General features: G+C 42.8%; 1 protein-coding gene across 1 annotated transcript in view; it reads right to left on the bottom strand.

Moving 5' to 3' along the window:
• Positions 1–3,413: 3,413 nt before the first annotated feature.
• The window catches only part of LOC132828091 (uncharacterized), a 46,959-nt gene continuing 27,368 nt past the window's right edge, over positions 3,414–23,004 (bottom strand). The window contains exons 7-13 of the mRNA XM_060845000.1: positions 21,034–21,171; positions 17,338–17,423; positions 14,432–14,740; positions 13,977–14,300; positions 9,159–9,243; positions 8,192–8,282; positions 3,414–4,042 (exon numbers count right to left, since the gene is read on the bottom strand). Coding sequence (XP_060700983.1) covers positions 8,192–8,282; positions 9,159–9,243; positions 13,977–14,300; positions 14,432–14,740; positions 17,338–17,423; positions 21,034–21,171 — 1,033 coding nt within the window. The 3' untranslated portion in view covers positions 3,414–4,042. The remainder of the gene's footprint in view (positions 4,043–8,191; positions 8,283–9,158; positions 9,244–13,976; positions 14,301–14,431; positions 14,741–17,337; positions 17,424–21,033; positions 21,172–23,004) is intronic.

Here is a 23,004-nt window from a genome sequence, read left to right as displayed (position 1 = left end):
AAAGCTCTAGTTCCTCACAAAAAATATTTAAGGAACTGCACTTCAAAAATAAAAGAAAAAAAAGCAAACTCAAGATGTTTTGTTTGAGGGCTTATGACCACTCCAGTTTTCAGTCTGTATTCAACATTAAAGACATTGGAAAAGTTATAATAATTTATTCCACACACGGACCACTCTCTGTGTAAAACATTTGCCTCACTTTCTCATAAAGTAATTGCCTCTCTTCTCACCTTAAAGACATGCTCCCAGGTTTTGAACAGCCCACCCGAGGAATAAGAACTTTTCCGTGCCGCTAATGATCTTATAAACCTCATAAAGGACACCACCCAGCCTCCTCCACTCCAGTGAAAATGGCCCCAGTCTTTGCAGTCTATTTTTATTTATAAACCTTCATTTCCTGGAAACTAACTACACTGCATTATTTCAAAGGGCAGCTGTGGAGTTGCCTCATCTCCTGGTCCATAATTCTCACCAACTAAAGTCACGATCTGGTCACTATCAGATTGTTCCTTGCAGAAGCTTGCTGTCACAAATTAATGCTGTGGTTCCTAAAATGGAACAGACATGACAGTTCAAACAGTCTTTCACAGTTTGTAAATGGTTGGACCTGTGGTGAACTGATGGACATGGGGCTTTGTATTCACCAGGACATGGTTGATGATGAGTGAGTCTGGTGAACCATGCTGGGTTTCACCTTTGAGAAGATCAAAGGGACTGACACCCTTCATCAACCGTGCTCATCCCCAGCCACAATGCTGAAGGCAGTGCCCCCACCTTAACCCTTAATATGGAAGGAGAGTCTCTGGAGTCATTCCCCAGAGACGGAAACAACGAGGACCATCGCAATGCTCTGTCTGGGAAACAGAAACAATACGTTGGGTAAATTCCTGGAGAATACTTGGAAACATTTGTGGGTTAATACCCCAATGGGGATGAAACCCCTCTGCTGTCAGGTCACCAGTGTCTGAGTGTCAGAAACAGAGAGCAGAGATCCCCCAGTCCCAAAATGACATGGACACTGTAGAATCAGTTGGAAAAATAGACCAGATTGAAACATTAGATTCTGTGATGAAGCAGTGATGGCAGCAGTTATTAACAAAGTGAAGAATATCTGATTAAATTGTCAGGGATCCTGTAAAGTGACTTGCTCAGTGTCAAAGCCATATCCTGGTAGAAGCTCATTCAGCAGTTTTTAAAAGACCGTTCTTCTGAGACAAACAATTGCAGGACCTGGAGCTGCCACAAAGCCCCTCCCCCATTCGGATGGATGTCCCATTTGCTCTGGAATGGTGCAGTGATCCACCCACAACATGGACATGAGCCTGTCCCAGGAGGTTTCCTTCCCAGAGATTGTGATCAAAGGGCTGGATCTGAAAACTCTCAGTACAGCCTTGAATGACCCAGAGTGGGCCACCCACAATATCCTGTTGATTAACACTGATCTGGGCTCTAAGAAAACTGTCCACACCCTGCCTTTCCAGAATGCCTCTCCACTGAACATTTCTGTCAGTGGCTGTGCAAACGTGGCTGCAGACATATTGCTCCAGGTGACACAGTTCTCCCTCTTTACTGAGCAGTAGACAATGGGTGCCAGGAGGGTGTTACAGTGTCTGCAGGTATGGGTTGTGGTTTCACAATGGGCTTTTCCCACAGACTCTGGGGTTTTATCAGTGACTGAGGAGGCCAATCTCAAGTGTCTACTCAGCTTTTTGAAAGTGTTTAGAAGAGTTTTGTAATGTCCCTGCTGTAGCAGTTAGTGACATATTCCTGAACTCCTGAGCTATTTGTCACACAGTTCCTGGACAATATAAAATGCTCAGTGCTGAAGGAACTTTAGGAACAGTTTACAGCACAGTTTAATTGATCATGTTTCTTCTGGTCCTTTGGAATCTCCCCTGTAGATTAATCGATAAAGCTTCTCTCCCCTTTCAGCTGTCCTCTTTGTGATTCATAACCTACATCCCACTCAGGTCGAACCGCGATACATCTGTCCACTGTTTGTTCCATCCACATCCAACAATGTCCTTCAAATGGACCAGGCCCTACAACATTAGCCTCCAGCAAGTGCTGTACCAGGGCAGCTCTCTCTCCAATTTCAGACCAAAGTAACTAACACTTACTCTCATTGTACACACATGGCTATCTATCACAGAACTCTCTTGACAATATTCACACTTTTTTCTGATAGTGTGAAAACACAATGAACATCAAAACATGCAACAAGTGTGGAAACTTGCGTTTTACATCTCAACTTCTCAAAAATGGACAGCACAGTGTCTCAGCGGTTAGCACTGCTGCCTCACAGTCCCCGTGACCTGTGTTCAGTTCAAACCTTGGGTGACTGTCTGTGTACAGTTTGTATGTTCTCCCTGAGTCTGTGTGGGTTTTCTACAAGTGCTACAGTTTTTTTCCCACTGTCTACCAATGTGCAGATTAGGTGGAATGGTCATGCTGAATTGCCCATAGTGTCCAGGGAGGTATAGTCTCAGTGGGTTAGCCATGGGAAATGTGTGGCTATGGGAAAGAGTGGGGTTCTGGGTCTGGTGGGAAGTTCTTTAGATGGATGATGCAGACCAGATGGGCCAAATGGCCTCTTTCTGCACTGTAGGGATTCTATAATTAGATTAGATTAGATTACTTACAGTGTGGAAACAGGCCCTTCGGCCCAACAAGTCCACACCGACCCGCTGAAGCGCAACCCACCCATCCCCCTACATTTACCCCTTACCTAACACTACGGGCAATTTAGCATGGCCAATTCACCTGACCCGCACATCTTTGGACTGTGGGAGGAAACCGGAGCACCCGGAGGAAACCCACGGAGACACGGGGAGAATGTGCAAACTCCACACAGTCAGTCGCCTGAGTCGGGAATTGAACCCGGGTCTCAGGCACTGTGAGGCAACAGTGCTAATTCTCAGTTACATTCCTCATCGACCATGAACCTGTTTGAGAGTTTAATGGAATGGGCCCAAACTGAATGTGTGATCATTTACAATGAGCCATTCACACACAGCATGCTGCAGATAGAAACATATTTAAAAATAAAGTAATTTTGGGAAGAAATCTATTTTACCAGATTTAAATTTTAATTTCATAAAGTTTTAAAATTATTCAATTCCATTGAACTTAACTTGGATTGTAATGTTTGGGATAAAACTTCACATTATTTCAGAATGATTTGCAGCTTTCTAACTACAGTGAGCTGAGAAGCGCATTCATTTGAAAGCCTTGCCTTGTCAGTGTGTTTGCGAATATGGCAAGTTGCATTCACATAGCACCTTCAAAGATGCAAAGCTGGAGCAGAGAGATGGAAGAGTGTAAATTGGAAGATTCAAGGCCAGATTGAATGATTTGGAATGGTTGGACGTGAAACTAATAACATCATGGATGAGGGCTCTGTTGAGCAGGGAGATGGCTGGAGTCAGTGGCGAAGGAAAGGTGAATGTGCTGTGATAGAGACAATGGCTTCAACATTCAGGACTGTCAGGTGTAATTTTATTGAAGTTGTGAAAATGCAGAGACAGGCACAAGCACAGCAGGTCGGTATGTCAGAGACAGCCCTTAAACTGGATCAATGGGGATGGAGGCATCAACCATCACTCTCAATCCTGAGCCGTATGTCTAGCTGTCTCCTTGGAGAGGTGAACAACTGTCATTCAGACTCAGGCTCAGCACTCACTGTCTGCTGGATATGAGCCACTGGCAAGAAGATTCAGGATGTGGAGGGGCTGCTGTTGGCCTGGCGTGGACAAAGCTGAAAATCACACAACACCAGGTTAGAGTCCAACAGGTTCATTTGAAAATACAAGCTTTCAGAGCACCACTCCTTTGTCAGGGAGTCATTGAGGCAGGATACATCGGGCACAGAATTTATCAATAAAAGATCAAAGTATCACACAATGGATGCAATGTATTAGAGAAACCTAGATTGCTGTTAAGTCTTCAGTCACTTAGAATGAGGCTGCAGGTTTCCATTGATTAATATGTAAATCCCCGAATTTCTGTCAAGTCATCATCCCAATATATCTTCAAGTTTTATCTGTAAATAAAAAAGTGCCACGTCAGCTCAGACAATGCATTGCAGGAATGATGTTCGAGTCTGTTTCCAGCATGGAGTCAGACAGGATTCATTTTGAAAGAAGGGATTTATAAAATATCACATTTACTCACTGTCTATAGATTGTGTGTTTTTTGAACATAATCTAAAATATCTGTAAATACAAATTTGCAAATGCAATTCATCCCATAGACTTGTATGTGTGTGCGTTTGTGTGTAGTGGGGTGGGAGGTGGCATGGTGGGGGAGAGAGGCAGAGGGAAGATGTGTGCATGTGTGTGAGGGAGAGAGAGTGAGAGTGAGAATAATAGGGTAGTTATGGTCGGGGATTTTAACTTTCCAAACATCGACTGGCACTGCCATCGTGCTAAAGATTTAGATGGAGAGGAATTTCTTAAGTGTGTACAAGACAATTTTCTGATTCAGTATGTGGATGTACCTACTAGAGAATGTGCAAAACTTGACCTACTCTTGGGAAATGAGGCAGGGCAGGTGACTGAGGTGTCAGTGGGGAGGCACTTTGGGCCAGGGACCATAATTCTGTTCGTTTTAAAATAGTGATGGAAAAGGACAGACCACATCTCAAATTTCGGATTAATGGTGCTGGAAGAGCACAGCAGTTCAGGCAGCATTCAAAGCGCATCTCAAATTTGACATTCTAAATTGGAGAAAAGCCAATTTTGACTGTGTAAGGCAAAAACTTTCAAAAGCTGATAGGGGGCAGATGTTTGCAGGTAAAGGGATGGATGGAAAATGGGAAGCCTTCAAAAATGAGATAACGAGAGTCCAGAGAAAGTATATTCCTGTCAGGGTGAAAGGAAAGGCTGGTAGGTATAGGGAATGCTGGATGACTAAAGAAATTGAGAATTTCATTAAAGAAAAGAAGGAAGCACATGTTAGGTATAGACAGGATAGATCGAGTGAATCCTGAGAAGAGTATCAAGGCAGTAGAAGTATACTTAAAAGAGAAATCATGAGGGGAAAAAGGGGAAATGAGATGGCTTTGGCAAATAGGGTTAAGAAGAATCCTAAGTGCTTTTACAAATACAGTAAGGACAAAAGGGTAACTAGGGAGAGAATAGGGCCCCTCAAAGATCAGCAAGGCAGCCTTTGTGTGGAGGTACAGGAGATGGGGGAGAAACTAATTGGTATTTTGCATCTGTATTTATTGTGGAAAAGGACGTGTAAGTTATAGAATGTAGGGAAACAGATGGTGACATCTTGAAAAATGTTCATATTACAGAGGAGGAAGTGCTGGATGGCTTGAAATGCATAAAAGTGGATGAATCCCCAGGACCTGATTAGGTGTACCCTAGAACTCTGTGGGAAGCTAGGGAAGTGATTCCTGGGCCTCTTACGGAAATATTTGTGTCATCGATACTCACAGGTAAGGTGCCAGAAGACTGGAGGTTGCCTAACATGGTGCCACTGTTCAAGAAAGGTGGTAAGGACAAGTCAGGAAACCATAGACCAGTGAGCCTGACGTCAGTGTTGGGCAAGTTGTTGGAGGGAATCCTGAGGGACAAGATGTACATGTATTTGGAAAAGCAAGGACTAATAAGGGAAAGTCAGCATGGCTTTTTAGATTAGATTACTTACAGTATGGAAACAGGCCCTTCGACCCAACAAGTCCACACCGACCCGCCGAAGCGCAACCCACCCATACCCCTACATTTACTCCTTACCTAACACTATAGGCAATTTAGCATGGCCAATTCACCTGACCCGCACATCTTTGGACTGTGGGAGGAAACCGGAGCACCCGGAGGAAACCCACGTACACACGGGAAAATGTGCAAACTCCACACACTCAGTTGCCTGAGTCGGGAATTGAACCCGGGTCTCAGGTGCTGTGAGGCAGCAGTGCTAACCACTGTGCCACCGTGCCGCTTTGTGTGTCGGAAATCATGTCTCACAAACTTGATTGAATTTTTGGAACAAGTAACAAAGAAAATTGATGAGGGCAGAGCAATAAATGTGATCTATATGGACTTCAGTAAGGCTATTGACAAGGTTCCCCATGGAAGATTGGTTAGCAAGGTTAGATCTCACTGAACGCAGGGAGAACAAGCTATTTGGATACAGAAGTGAATCAAAGTTAGAAGACAGAGGATGGTGGGGGAGGGTTGTTTTTCAGACTGGAGGCCTGTGGCCAGTGGAGTGTCACAAGGATCAGTGCTGGGTCCACTACTTTTCATCATTTATCTCAATGATTAGGATGTGAGCCTAAGAGGTATAATTCATAATTTTCAGATGACACCAAGATTGGAGGTGCAGTGGAAAGCGAAGAAGCTTACTTCAGATTACAATGGGATCTTGACCAGATGGATCAATGGCTGATAAATGGCAGATGGAGTTCAAGTTAGATAAATGTGAGGTGCTGCATTTTGGGAAGGCAAACCTTAGCAGGACTTATGCACTCAATGGTAAGGTCCTAGGGAGTGTTACTGAACAAAGAGACAATGGAGTGCAGGTTCATAGCTCCTTGAAAGTGGAGTCACAGGTAGATAGGATAGTGAAGAAGGCATTTGGTATGCTTTCCTTCATTGGTCAGAGTATTGAGTATCGGAGTTTTGAGGTCATGTTTGGGCTGTACAGGACATTGGTTAGGCCACTGTCAGAATATTGTGTGCAATTCTGGTCTCCTTCCTATTGGAAAGATGTTTTGAAACTTGAAAGGGTTCAGAAAAGATTTACAAGGATGTTGCCAGGGTTGGAGGATCTGAGCTACAGGGAGAGGCTGAACAGGCTGGGGCTGTTTTCCCTGGAGTCTCGGAGGCTGACGGGTGACCTTATAGAGGTTTACAAAATCATTAGGGGCCTGTATAGGATATATAGACATGGCCTTTTCCCTGGTGTGGGGGAGTCCAGAACTAGAGGGCATAGGTTTAGGGTGAGAGAGGAAGGATATAAAGTAGACCTAAGGGGCAACTTTATATGAAGCGGCTGGTGTGTGTTTGGAATGAACTGCCAGAGGATGTGGTGGAGGCTAGTACAATTGCAAGATTTAAAAGGTACCTGGTTGGGTATAGGAATAGGAAGAGTTTGGAAGGATATGGGCCAAGTTCTGGCAGGTAGGACTAGATTGGACTCAATATCTGGTTGGCTTGAACGAGTTGGACCAAAGGGTCTGTTTCCGTGCTGTACGTCTCTATGACTCTATAACTCTACGTGAGGAACAGTATGACAGTTTCTGGGAATATGTCATTTCCTTTTGCTCTCTGGCACCTCCTCTGTTCTATGAGAATCCCAGAAAGGGGGATTTGATACAGTATTTCCTCTTTAGAGCAGACTCAGGTTTCTTTGTTTACATATTTATTAATGTATGCACGGGAGCTGTACATCCCATCAAATGTTGAATAAATCAATTTGTTTGAATAACAACAAATGTATTTTATTATTTTAACACATAACAAGGTTCCATCCAATCAAACTATTACACACTAACTCACTTATATCTCTGCCCAACAGCATTTACATTGTCTTCATTCCAGATTAGGACACATGACTATATTATCCAAAGAGATTTAAACAAGGGAATGGGCAGGGTGAACAGCCGAGGTGTTTTTCCTCAATGGGGGTGTCCAGACCTAGAGGGCACAGGTTGAAGGTGAGAGGGAAATTATTTCAAAATGACTTGAGGAGTAACTTTTTCACACAAAGGGTGGGTATGTGTGTGAAACGATCTGTCAGACGAAATGGTGGCAGCTGATGCAATGACAGCATTTAACAGCCTGAGGCCAACATGGAGAGAGATGAGGCAGGAACAGAGTAGGCCATTCAGCCCCTCGAGGGTCCCTCAGCATTCACCTGGATCAGAGCAGATCTTCTGCCTGAATACCATTTTACTTGCACTACTGCCATGTGTCTCCATATCTTTATTACCCAGAACATTATTGATCTCTATTTTGAATATATTCAAGTCTGGAGCCTCCAGAGGTCTCTGGGGCAGAGAATTCCAACAAACCATCACCCTCTGAGTGAAGAAATTCCTGCTCATCTCAGTCCCAAATGGTCAACCCATTCTTCTCAAACTGTGTCTCCTGCTTCGAAACCCCTCCACCCAGGACCACCTCATTGATGGGGAACTTAGAGTGCTCAAAATCATTCTTGTAAAGGCCATGATGCTCACCTAATGTTTTTGTGTAAACATTGTGACTGAAACAGAACAAATCACCAGGAGAGTGAAGAGTACCCAGCGTATCACATCCCAGACAACGTAACTGTGTAAAACAGAAGAAATACAAAATCATTTGAAGGAAACAAGACTGCTTGATGTTTTAAACATTTATCTCCTGTTCACACTGCAGTGTATTGTAGCAAAATAAAGCAGCACAGCTAAAATTAATTTACAGTTCAATTTTTGATTGACTTTAACAATATATAAAGGCCAAATGTAACAAGTTTCAGTTCCACGTCCTGTCATGCTCAGCATCTTGTTGTCAATGAGGATTATTAGATGTGGATGGATATTTGCAGGAGCATTGCAGTCTGGTGTAATATTCCAGTGGGTGAGAAGTCTCTTCAGTCAGTGAGGAACTCAGAATAGCATCATCCCACACTGCTCCTGCACCTTCTAACAGGCAAGGCTTCACCAGGTGGAATCAGACAGCCTCCCACCCTCTCAGTTTGGGAATAATGTTTAACATGAGAGAATAGAGGAGGAGAAGGTGATAGAGAATGCAATGTCCCTGGCAGTGATACTCCAGACGCCCTGGCTCAACAAAATCTGTCACTTCTTTGAAATATACAACACCATGAGCTCAGGTGAATAATGAAGCATTTAAACTGGGATGGGGCAAACAGAAATTGGCATCTCCTGTTATGAATGTCCAATAACGTAAATAACAACATTGTAAATGTGACGATCTGGAAATTGAATCCCTTTGCTAATTAAAACTAAAGTTAAAACAGTCAGAAAATCTCACCTTCAGCTCACCAATAAGGAAACAAACATAATGGCATTGCATGAAATCAGTGACCATTGACATTCTGATAAGTTATCACCTAAAATTGAAACCTATTGCAAGCCTATGCTCAGTCACTTATTCTCACTGGAATCAATGCTAATGGAAACATTGACAATGAAATTGTTCTACCTTTTACTGACAGATTTGGGTCCTGACGATGTTCCTGTTGTTGTTGATGATATTGTTGTGGATTTGTCACAAGTATATTCACTTCCTATTGAGACATAAGATAATATTCAGCTTCATCTGAGTCTCAGTGACAGACAACCAAGAGAGCTCTCCTCACCAATGGAACCTCAGGACTTGTTGTGAATCATGGATTTTGTTGAATTCATTTGTCTCTAACCCCCCCTGTCTGGAGAGATGTGGTAGTGACCGAGTTTGCCTAAAACTTGTATTTTGTTCCTTGCCTGGACATTGATGCTCCTGTATTTTTATTAAAGCATTTGAAAGCCTGAAGTTGGTGAGACTATATTCCCCTTTCTCATCCTTGTCAAACATAAAAGAAAGTTCCAGCCACTGAGCTGGTCACTGCTCCCGCTGGACAATGTATTCCTGGGGGATCCAGCAGCCCCTGCTCTGCCCAGTAATATCCTGTGATTGCTGGGTGAGCTTCCACTGGGACTTTTGCCTCCACTATTGTATTTAGACCCAATGATGTCATCTTTACGTTAGCTCCTGTTACATGAGAACAAGGCATGGATTTTGTCGGACTGACAAATCACCAGCATCTGGCGAAACATATCTCACAGCCAGAGACACTTCAGGATCTGGGCTGGAACTGAGGTATTCAATTACAAACAGTGACACCCGTCCATCAGCATGTCATGCCTGATGTGACCCTGACTATGATGGAGTCTGACACCATTATCCCCTCAGGTCACATGCTGTGATATTGTGGTGACTTTATCTATTAAAGGTATAACATACACAAGCTGTGAGATGTAACACAAAGCTGGAGTGAAGCACGCATACATTTTCTGAAGCTTTAGTACAATCTTGTCCATTCTCATAAATAAGTTAACACCTTGTTCAAAATTGTTCAAATATCACAGAGACATTATGTGATAAGGTGCAGTTATTTGTAAGTATGAAAGAAACTTAACCAATGAGCAGTTTGAATAAACATTGAATGAATGTGTCAGCCTCAGTGTTTGTAGGAAACTTACTGATGCTGCTGATTTATATCATGGAACTACAGCCCTCCCTGCTACACTGGGAACTGAGACATGAACCATTTCACTGGGTTTTGTTCCCTGAGTATTTGAGGCTGTGCAGTAATATTGATTATGTTGCTGTGTGAAGGATTGACAATGTAGATCCAGTTTATTGGTGTCAGAGATCTTTGAATCTTGAGATGGGGGTCTTCTCAGAGCATGTGTAATGAATGGGGAGGGATCCCTGGACAGACTCACAGGAGACTGTCACTGAACCCCCAGAACATGTGACATTTGGTTGGGATTAAAATTGAAGTCCAGAAACAGAGATGGCTTTGTTGGGAAATAAACATTTGTGACAAAACTGACTATAATTGAAAAACCAACAACCCCCAACATCTTGTCCTTCACTGTCCCATTCAGTGTCATAGACACATAGGACACAGAAATAGACCCTTCAGTTTAATACGTCCGTGCTGAAAACGTTTCTCAAATAAACCAGTCCCACTTGCTTGCATTTGGCACGTTTCCCTACAAATCTTTCTTATTTATGTACTGATCCAAATGTCTTTTTGTTGTTGCAACTGCCCCTTCGTCTCCCATGTCCTCTGACTATTCATTCTACATATAAAACACCCTCTGCATGAAAATATTGTCCCTTAGATTCCTTTCAGATCTGTCTCCTCTCACTGTGAAAACATGACCCCTCACTTTGAACTCTCCCAGCCTCGTGAAAGAAACCTTTGCTTATCACCTACCCCTCATGATTTTATAAACCTCGATAAAGTTACGTCCCAACCTCTTCCCCTCCCGGGGAAAAAGTCTCAGCCTATCCCTATCACTCAAACCCTCCAGTCACAGCAACATCTTAGTAGATCTGTTCTGAAACCTCTTCAATTTAACAATAACCTTCCTGAAGCACGGTGACTCGAACTGTACACACGAAACCAAAAGTGGTCTCAGCATCATTCTGTACAAGCTCAACGCAATATTCCAACTCTTACACACAATGGTCTGAGCAATGAGAGTAAGCATGTTAAATACCTTCTTAACCACCCTCTCTACCTATGATGCAAATATCAAAGATCCCCAGGGTCACTCTGTTTGACAACACGACCCCAGGCCGTACTTTTAATTGTGTAACTCCCGTCCTGTTTTGTTTTACCAAAAGGCTATACCCCACATTCAACAAGATAAACTCCATCTGCCAATCCTCAGCGCATTGGCCCAATTGATCAAGATCCCTTTGTAATCATAGATGACTTTTGTCACTGTCAACAATACCACCAATTTTGGTGTCATTCATAAACTTACGAACCATGCCATCTAAATTGTCGTTCATATTGTTTATATAATTAACACCGATCCCTGCTGAACACCACTGGTCACAGGCCACCAATCCAAAAAATTGACCCTCCACCACCCTCTGTCTCCTGCCATCAAGCTAATTTTGAATTCAATTGGCAAGCTCACCCTGAATCCCACGTGATCTAACTTTATAAATCACTCCTGAATGTGGAACCTTGTTACTAAAGTCCATGGAGACAACAATTACTGTTCCCCCTCATCAATCTTTTTGCTTACATCCTGAAAAAAATGGAACCAAGTTTGTAATGCACGACTTCCCACACACTATCCCGAATTAGTTCTTGCCTCTCCAAATATATGTCAATCCAATCTTTAAAAACCCCTTCCAACAACAGTCCAAAGATGTGCAGGCTAGGTGAATTGGACGTGATAAATTGCCCCATTGTTTTCAGGGATGTACAGGTTAGGTGCGTTAGACAGGGGAAATGTTTCTGTGAAGGATGCTCATCAGAGGATTGGTGTGGAAGTGTTGGGCCGAATGGCCTGTTTCACACTGTACGGAATCTGTCATTCTATGATTCTCACTTACCTGCCACTGATATCAGACTCACAGATATGTAATTCCCAGGCTTCTCCCCACAGCCTTTCCTACATAAAGGGATAACGTTATCCACCCTTACATCCTCCAGCACCTCACCCGTGACTGTGGATGAAACAAATAGCGATGCTAGGGGGACCCATAATTTCTTCCCTAATTTCCACACTGTCCTGGGATGCACTTGATCAGGTCCTGGAGATTTCTCTTTTAAGATTTTCAGGACTTCCTCTTTCTGTAATGTGGACTGTTTTCATGACATCAATGTTCATTTCCCTGAATTCCCTAACCTCCATGTCTTTCTCCACAGTAAAATATTGGAAATATTTGTTGAATATCTCTCCCATCTTCTGTGGTTGCACACAATGACGATCCCGGTTACTTTTATCCCTGAATCTGAGAGTAGGTGCGTTCCATTGGGGTTTGTTAAAGGGTTTGGGTTGGTAACTACACCCAGATATCCCACTTGTTTAAAACCAACGGGTTTCACATGGAGCTGTCACTTGCCGACATAGACAGTGGTCACTTCCACCCTCTTGAGATGGTTTTCTGATCTTGCAGGAATAATGGGAAACCTCATCTATAGACACATAACCCACCAAAGATTTTTCATCAACTGAACCATAAGGATCCATGAGGTAGACAGATGAGGTTCCCCATCTCCAAAGGGTACACAGGCAATACGGCTAGAGTGTGTTTTATGTGAATTATTTCTGCAACAAATAAACTGTTAATTCTCTATATTTTGGTTTTTCATGGCCAGATTTTGTTGCCCATTCCTAACTACCCCTGACTGAGTGACTTTCTAAACCGTTTGAAGAGGGCAGTTTAAGAACAAACCACATTGCTGGAGTTCCATGTGGAGCAGACCTGGAAAGGCTAGAGATTTCCTTCCCTAAAGAACATCAATGAATCAGATGGGTTTTGGTACATTACAGGATCTGAGGAGGTGGAAACAAACAGTTGGAATGCAACAATATCTCAAACTTAAGTTGAAATAATTCTCTCAAAAATCTGATTGTTTTTAGTAACATTGATTGCGGAATGAATGCTTGCTCAGACACTAGGATACCTCTACTCTGTAAATAATTTACAAACGACGCCATTCCTAAAGGGGGAACAGGTTCTCAGTTTCTCACCTCATCGACACTGTCTCACCTGCCACAGCACAGCATTACTTCTCTCTGCTGGGCAGTGGGATCCAGCTGGATTTTAACCCCGAAGGGGAACTGGAACCCCCAACACGCTGGCATCAAAAGTGGGAGTGCAGCCACATGAGCTGCTGCTGATAGTTCCAAACACAGTTCCCGTGGGTCACTTTGACTTGATGCTGACTTGCTTCTTCTCTGACAGCTCAAACAGATCAGATCAGGAAATGGCTGCAGGCAATATTTACATATACAGAGGACCCTTGATAATCCGAATGACTCGGGAAGGGAATATTTTGTCTGGATAATTGAATGTTTGGATAATACAGTTCACCAAAGCATCGGGACCTTGAGAACCTGTTTGGATAACCCGAAATTAGTATCATCAATGTTCAGATAATCGAGGTTCCTCTGTATTTCATTTGTGCAACTGATCTCCAATTTGTCCCCAATATTTGTCCTAAATCTGCACACAACAGTCACTGACTGAATTTAATCATTCCTTCTGTTAGAAAAATGCAAATTGTCTGACAATCAAATGCTTTTTTAATTTGCTGGGATCATTGGAGATGTTGACTCTATGCTGTGGGCAGGATTTTATGTACTTGCTCATTTTCCAAGTATAGGGCAAGCCATTGGCTTTGTTCAGAACTGACAATGAAAACAAATGGAGTGCATTTTATCAATTACAGTTTCCCAGAGTGAGATAATAAACAAACATTGTTTACATCACACTTACCGATGCTGTTGATCTGTATCCTATAACTGCAGTTCTTCTCTCTTACATTGTTGACTGACACATGAACAATTTCACTGGGTTTTGTTCCCTGAGTATTTGAGGCTGTGCAGTAATATTGATGATGTTGCTGTGTGAAGGATTGACAATGTAGATCCAGTTTATTGGTGTCAGAGATCTTTGAATCTTGAGATGGCATCTTCTCAGACCATGTGTAGTGAATTGGGAGGGATCCCTGGGCAGACTCACAGGAGACTGTCACTGAACCCCCAGAACATGAGACATTTGGTTGGGATAAAAATCGAAGCCCAGGAACAGAGACGGCTTCTGTGGGAAAGAAACAATTATTCTATGAGAAAATTCAAATATTCCCCAACACTTTGTCACTTTTCTTCCTAGATAAAATACTGATCAGACATATCAGCAGAGTGTAATTTAAAACAAAGTGAGTCACGTACCGTCAGAAATGTGCAGCTTTACATAAAACATCGGTTTATAGCCAGGAGTCTCGATCCCACAGCTGTACCATCCTGCATCTCCCCATTGAAGATTCGTGATTGTGACAAGAAATATTCCTTGTGTTTTGTTGTCAGTGATTGATATTCTCCCATTTGGCCAATTTGTCGTTGCTATAACCTTACACAGACGAGTCCATCCGTGACAGCAATATTTCTTGTGTGACTGGTACAACCGTGCTTCGTATTGACAAGATATTGTGATCGCTCTTCCCAAAATTCCCGTCACATCTTTCTCTGCCCATACAGCACCTGAAACGGAGGAGACAATATTTCAGAAGTATAACTGGAAAGCACTGCTTATTACAAACAGATACATTTTAATCAGCTACATTCCATCCAGTACATGATGAAGGTAACCATTATTCAAGGGCGGCACGGTGGCACAGTGGTTAGCACTGCTGCCTCACAGCGCCTGTAGACCCGGGTTCAATTCCCGACTCAGGCGACTGACTGTGTGGAGTTTGCACGTTCTCCCCGTGTCTGCGTGGGTTTCCTCCGGGTGCTCCGGTTTCCTCCCACAGTCACAAAGATGTGCGGGTCAGGTGAATTGGCCATGCTAAATTGCCCGTAGTGTTAGGTAAGGGATAAATGTAGGGGTATGGGTGGGTTGCGCTTCGGCGGGTCGGTGTGGACTTGTTGGGCCGAAGGGCCTGTTTCCACACTGTAAGTCTAATCTAATCTATTATAAACCCTTATCCAAGTCTCAGGCTGTTCCATATTCCCAGGGAATGATTGAAGCAGTTGTGATATTTTCTTATCCCACTGGTCGAGCTTTGGGACAATCTTGAAATTGGGTTTGTGCTGCCCGCTGTGGGCTCTAACTCCACCGTGTGTGACATCATCGAAATGTTGTCCCCCTGGAGAGCAGCCTGAGTGACAGGCCTGGATTGGTGTCGGCTGGGGATCAGTGTGAAGGAGGGCACAGTTGCTGAAGGGTCCTTACTCCGACTGGAGAAGGAGGGTTTCATCCAGGGAGGAGAGTGATGTGTGTGGACTCATGATGGGCTCAGGGGTTGCATTTTCAGGGCTCAAGGGGCCGAGACAACAGGTGACCCAGGAAGATGATGAGAGGCCTCAAGTGGGAAAGGAAGAGAATTAAAGTTCAGCAAGGGATGGTTCACGATGGGAGAGAGATCAATGTGGAGGATTTTGAGGGCAGTAAAGGCAGGATTATTTATCATCACACATTGTTGTCATTGTATGGATAATAAAATAACAGAAGTAATTTACTGATTGTGCCAGAGAGATGGTTCATGAGAAAATGTTGACATTGCTGCCACATTGTGTCCTGGTGTTGACGAGGAGAAGCCTGTTGATGACAGTGTAGACTTTACTTCAATAAATGCCAGACCAACAGTTTTGTTGGGAGAACTGCCCTTTGTGTGACGAACAATTCTTGAGTAAAACAACAAAGGATTTTAAATGTAAGTGAAGAGGTGGAGATCTGAGATGAAAGGGAGGGAGATACGTGAATGGTTAAAAATGCTGCTGGTTTGGAGACAAACCTTATTGGAAAAAGGAAGCCTTGAAAGAGAGAGAATTGTGAAAGCAGAGAGATGCATGTTTCAGATTTCTGTCCATGAAGTATTCTGCATGAAGTTGGTGGGCTGGAGCCACAAAACATTTCAGGGAATTTTCATGTAACAGAATTCACAGAGCTGTAGCCTAGGGGAAAGTGACACTGAGAATTTTATTCTTGAGTCTTTCAAAAATGTCTCTATCATTAATGGAGCGATTGCAATGATGAGCATGAACTTGATTGTACTGTGTAAATCAATGGAATTGAAAGAGAGCAAACAACTTGATTCAATTAGACTGAAAGGAAAAAGGCTTTTCTAAGTGAAGAGAAATATAACCAACCATCTCCTTTTGTGACTGAGCCTCACAGAGCAATATTTCATGAATTGATCTTCAAAAATAAAAGAAATAAAAGCAAACTCAAGATGTTTTGTTTGAGGGCTTATTACTCATACACTTTTCAGTGTGTATTGAAAATTGAAAATTGTGGTCAAATTAAAATAATTGTGCCCTTTTTTTCACTGAAAAAAATGTTATGGTACCCTTTTAATTTAATTCATAATTTATTGTGCTGCTCTAAATTATTTGGGAACTCTGCAGCATGGGAGTATGAAGTGTTTAGTAGAATTACTACATTTTGTGATGTTGTTCATGTACTTTAATTACCTTAAATGTTGTTCATTTAAAATTCAATGGCGTCCATATTTAGAGACACATGGAGCAGACAAAGTTCTTGCTGTGTCTGTTTTCTGCAGCTTGTCACCAGCCTGAAGCCAGTTGCTGTGATGTGAGGGGTGTCACTCTGCATTGGATAACCATGACTTGGAGGTGCCGGTGTTTGACTGGGGTAGACAAATCACACAACACCAGTTTATAGTTCAACAGGTTTGTTTGGAAGCATTAACTTTCGAAGAACTGCTTCTTCATTAAGTGGTTGTGTTCCCCTGATGAAGGAGCAGTGCTCTGAATGCTAGTGCTTCCAAATAAACCTGCTGGACTAAATCTTTGTTTTGCGTGATTTTTAAGTGTGCATTGGAAAAGACTGATGTGAAATCTCACCCAGTCCTGCTCTCTGTATGTTGGAAAGATTTGTCGGTTGAAAATGAACCTGTTTGGCTTTGTGAGAAGACACATTCCTTTGAAAAGTGTACTTTTGTGAGAATTGAACTCTAAGCATTTGTCATGGCAATAACGATGTTCCCCACTGTGTCACAAGCTCTCCCTTTTCCAATTATGTATCTTCAAATATTTAAACATTTCTACTTTATAACACAGTGGATTTCAACAAATGTGGATTATCTGAATATGCAACTCGGATGGTCACTCACCGGGAATGGAACAAATGAGGAGAATCAAAGTCCACATCGTTTTGTTCACAAGGATCAGTTCAGTTCTTGATGTCAGTCTCTCAGCTCTTGTTTCTCACATTGAGATACTGTGTAATGCAATGTCTACAAGAAGTTAAATGAGGAAGAGGAAACAGGAAGCCAGCTTCTGAAACCAGAGTGAGCCAGTGAAATTTAATCCTGAAGAATTTTTTCTCCTTGGTTATGTTTAACAGAACTAAAGAATTTTCTTTGAATGAACTGAAAATTCTGAAATCAAGGCAGTTAATGCATCAGATGCTCAGGATAATGTTGACCCAAGCTCAGTATTTATACTGAAATCTCATTTGAATGACAACTGTCTCATTCTCCCATGTTAGGAAATTTCAACCTACAGTTTTAGACAGACATAGATTTAGTTTGCGAAAGTTAAGCTTTCAGCTAAAAATAGAACTCTTTTGAATATTTTGTCTGCAGAATATGCCTCCTATCGTCAGTGCTGAACAATTATTGTGTCAGGATCTGAATTCCCCGATGGGCAGGAGAAGGACATCCACTGTTCCATTTCCACAAGATTCAAGTAAAAGGTCCTGGGACTGATTTCAGGCAGAGAATGAAACTCAATCGACACAGAGAAAATTCAGGGGGAAGTGAACTTCGATTGAGTAACTGGGAGTGAGCTTCAGTTCCAAGGTGAGGATCCCTCTGGTGTACCGACTGACATGGGGCTTTGTATTCACCAGGACATGGTTGATGATGAGTGAGTCTGGTGAACCATGCTGGGTTTCACCTTTGAGAAGATCAAAGGGACTGACACCCTTCATCAACCGTGCTCACCCCCAGCCACAATGCTGAAGGCAGTGCCCCCACCTTAACCCTTAATATGAAAGGAGAGTCACTGGAGTCATTACCCAGAGACTGAACCAACGAGGACTATCGCAATGCTCTGTCTGGGAAACAGAAACAATACGTTGGGTAAACTCTTGGAGAACACTTGGAAACATTTGGGGGTTCATACCCAAATGGGGATGTAACCCCTCTGCTGTCAGGTCACCAGTGTCTGAGTGTCAGAAACAGAGAGCAGAGATCCCCCAGCCCCTGAATGACATGGACACTGTAGAATCAGTTGGAAAAATAGACTAGATTGAAAAATCTGGCAGCAGTTATTAACAAAGTGAAGAATATCTGATCAAATTGTCAGGAATCCTGTAAAGTGACTTGCTCAGTGTCAAAGCCATATCCTGGTAGACGGTCACTCAGCAGTTTTTAAAAGACCGTTCTTCTGAGACAAATAATTGCAGGACCTGGGGCTGCCACAAAGCCCCTCCTCCATTCGGATGGATGTTCCATTTGCTCTGGAATGGTGCAGTGATCCACCCACAACATGGACATGAGTCTGTCCCAGGAGGTTTCCTTCCCAGAGATTGTGATCAATGGGCTGGATCTGAAAACTCTCAGTACAGCCTTGAATGACCCAGAGTGTGCCACCCACAATATCCTGTTGATTAACACTGATCTGGGCTCTGAGAAAACTGTCCCCACCCTTCCTTTCCAGAATGCCTCTCCACTGAACATTTCTGTCAGTGGCTGTGCAAACGTGGCTGCAGACATATTGCTCCAGGTGACACAGTTCTCCCTCTTTACTGAGCTGTAGACAATGGGTGCCAGGAGGGTGTTACAGTGCCTGCAGGTATGGGTTGTGGATTCACAATGGGCTTCCCCACAGGCTCTGGGGTTTTACCAGGAGATCAACCCCAAGTGTCTAATCAGCATTTTAAGGATTTTAAAAGAGTCGGTTAATGTCCCTGCTTTATCACTTGGTGATATACAGTATTTCTTGACTCCTGAGTTATCCTGAGTTTCCCTCAGGCTCACCCCCTTTATCTCTCAGCCCTTGCCCACAAGCCTCATTCCTGAAGCAGGGCTGATGCTCGAAACGTCGATTCTCCTGCTCCTTCAATGCTGCCTGACCTGTCCTATTTCTCAGTTACGCTCCTCATTGACCATGAACCTGTTTGAGGGTTAAATGGAATGGGTGTTCGTTTACAATGAGTCATTCATACACAGCATGTTGCAGCCAGGAACATTTTTAGAAATAAATCACCATTGCACATTATAGTCAATGTCGTCACAGACTTACAGTCCAGTGTGTGTAGGTGGCAGGTGAGAACTGCTGTCTTACACTGATAGCGTGGAAGACCCCAAACCCAAGTGGAACTTTAAAATGTACTTGTCTGATTACATTCGCCTCATTAATGAGACACCGAAGGTGAACAATGCTGTAGTCAATGATTACTAAAGGCCATCACTTGTAATGTTTATTTCGGGACATTGAGTGACCTGTTGTTGAAGTTGATGCCAGTGGTAGGACTGAATCAGTGGATGCACGGTGGATGAAATTTCCCTGACTAGGTTTCAAATTCTTGGAATTTTACATTTGCCCCCTCCCCCTTCACCTCCCCATCCCAAAATCTGAATAACTGACTCCACATACACTCTGTAAGCTGGTGTCAATCATTTTACACAGTTATTGTGCAGCAACTGGGTCAGGATTGGTGAAGTGTCAACTGAGTATATTTGTGACAAAAACAGAAGTTGCTGGAGAAACACAGCAGGTCTGACTGTGTCTGTGGAGAGAAAGCAGAGTTACTGTTTTGGGTCCATTGATCATTCTTCTGAACTATTAGTAGCTTCGATAAGGTGCTCCATATCCTGCAGACACTGGAAGTGGGGTGTTTCTGTGAATTAACAGCAGACTCTACCTGTGACGTAGGATGATCCTTCTTCCTCTCTTTATTGTTGCTGTCCCTGTGGATCCAATGATCTTTTGTCACCTCATCATTTCTGTTCATTCCCTCTCTCTATCGCCATTATGTCCCTAATTTCCCATCAAACCCATGTCTTTGAGAATTACAAAGCCCTTATTGGCCCCAATCCTCCCCTGAATTTCCTCTTTAGATCAGACAAGACTCAGGTTTCGTTGTTTAAAATTATTTATTAATGTCTGTGTGGGAGCTGTTCACACCAATAAATGCTGAATAGATCAAATCGTTTGGACAGCAACAAACATATTTTATTATTTTAACAGATAACAAGGTTCCATCCAATCAAACTATTAGACACTAACTCACTTGTCTCTCTACCCAACAGCATTTACATTGTCTTCATTCTAGATTAGGACATATGACTATGTTATCCAAAGAGATTTAAACAAGGGAATGGGCAGGGTGAACAGCCAAGGTGTTTTTCCTCAATGGGGGTGTCCAGACCTAGAGGGCAGAGGTTGAAGGTGAGAGGGAAATTATTTCAAAATGACCTGAGGAGTAACTTTTTCACACAAAGGGAGGGCATGTGTGTGAAACGATCTGTCAGACGAAATGGGGGAGGCTGGTACAATGACAGCATTTAACAGCATGAGGTCACCATGGAGAGAGATGAGGCAGGAACAGAGTAGGCCATTCAGCCCCTCGAGGGTCCCTCAGCATTCACCTGGATCAGGGCACATCTTCCACATGATTACCATTTTACTTGCACTAATGCCATGTCCCTTCATATCTTTATTACCCAGAACATTATTGATCTCTGTTTTGAATATACTCAAGGCTGGAGCCTCCAGAGGTCTCTGGGGCAGAGAATTCCAACAAACCATCACCCTCTGAGTGAAGAAATTCCTGCTCATCTCAGTCCCAAATGTTTAACCCATTCTTCTCAAACTGTGTCTCCTGCTTTGAAACCCCTCCACCCAGGGCCACCTCATTGATGGGGAACTTAGAGTGCTCAAAATCATTTGTGTAAAGGCCATGATGCTCACCTAATGTTTTTGTGTAAACATTGTGACTGAAACAGAACAAATCACCAGGAGAGTGAAGAGTACCCAGCGTATCACATCCCAGACAATGTAACTGTGTAAAACAGAAGAAATACAAAATCATTTGAAGGAAACAAGATTGTTTGATGTTTTAAACATTTATCCCATGTTCACACTGCAGTATATTGGAGCAAAATAAAGCAGCACAGCTGAAATTAATTTACAGTTTAATTTTTGATTGACTTGAACAATATATAAAAGCCAAATGTAACATGTTTCAGTTCCACGTCCTTTCATGCTCAGCATCTTGTTGTCAATGAGGATTATTAGATGTGGATGGATATTTGCAGGAGCACTGCAGTCTGGTGTAATATTCCAGTGGGTGAGAAGTCTCTTCAGTCAGTGAGGAACTCAGAATAGCATCATCCCACACTGCTCCTGCACCTTCTAACAGGCAAGGCTTTACCAGGTGGAACCAGACAGCCTCACACCCTCTCAGATTGGGAATAATGTTTAACATGAGAGAATGGAGGAGGAGAAGGTGATAGAGAATGTAATGTCCCTGGCAGTGATACTCCAGATGCTCTGGCTCAACAAAATCTGTCACTTTTTTGACATATACAACACCATGAGCTCAGGTGAATAATGAAGCATTTAAACTGGGATGGGGCAAACAGAAATTGGCATTTCCTGTTATGAATGTCCAATAACGTAAATAACAACATTGTAAATGCTACGATCTGGAAATTGAACCCCTTTGCTAATTAAAACTGACGTTAAAACAGTCAGAAAATGTCGCCTTCAGCTCACCAATAAGGAAACAAACATAATGACATTGCATGAAATCAGTGACCATTGACATTCTGATAAGTTATCACCGAAAATTGAAACTTATTGCAAGTCTGCATTGAACCTCTGAAGAGTAACCGACCTGGATCCTCTCCCCTACATTTACCCCGACTCTGGGCAATTTATCATTGACTTGTGGAAGGAAACCTGAGCACCCAGAGGTAACCCAAGCAGATATGGTGGGAATGTGCAAACGCCACACAAACAGTCACCTGAGGTGAGAATCAAACCCAGATCCCTGGTGCTATGAGGCAGCAGTGCTAACCACTGAGCCACTGCACCGCCCCTGTTAACCTGTTACACTGCAGTATACTGTAGCAAAGTAAAAGCAGCAAAGCTAACACAGTTTCGTGGGAAAATTAAATTACCGTGTATTTTATTACTAACCTGAACAACAGAAAAGGTTCAAATGAAAGAATCCTCTGTAGTACGTCTTGTAAATATATTTATACCCGATGAGGCAGTCTTTATGTTAGCTCCTGTCAGGTGTAGACAAATCGTGGCTAGTACTGACAAATCAGCAGATGGACAGAACAGTTTCTGGTCTGAATGTGCCTTACAGCCACAGAAAGGAGCAATAGATAAAGCTTAAATGAAACAAGTTGCAGTAACATATCCTGGAATGGTCAGCCCAATGTTATACGTGATGAGGTAATGTGATGAGGTGCAGTTGTTCGTAGTTAGACAAGAAACTTAACCAATGAGCAGTTTGAATAGACATTAAATGAATGCTTCAGCCTCAGTGTTTGTATAAAATTTACCGATGCTGCTGATTTATATCATGGAACTACAGCCCCTCTCTGCTACCCTGGTAACTGATACATGAACAATTTCACTGGAGTTTGATCCCTGAGTCTTTGAGGCTGTGCAGTAATATTGATGATGTTGCTGTATGAAGGATTAGTCAAAAACGACACACCAGGTTGTGGTCCAACAGGTTTATTTGTAAACATGAGCTTTCAGAACACTGCCCCTCCATCAGGCTGGAGTGAGACTGGTTTTATTTCCAAAGT

The sequence above is a fragment of the Hemiscyllium ocellatum genome, chromosome 26 (assembly GCF_020745735.1).
Source record: "Hemiscyllium ocellatum isolate sHemOce1 chromosome 26, sHemOce1.pat.X.cur, whole genome shotgun sequence".
Classification (NCBI taxonomy): Eukaryota; Metazoa; Chordata; class Chondrichthyes; order Orectolobiformes; family Hemiscylliidae; genus Hemiscyllium; species Hemiscyllium ocellatum.
Note: the sequence above shows the minus strand (reverse complement) of the source record. Positions and strands in the feature narration are given on the sequence as shown.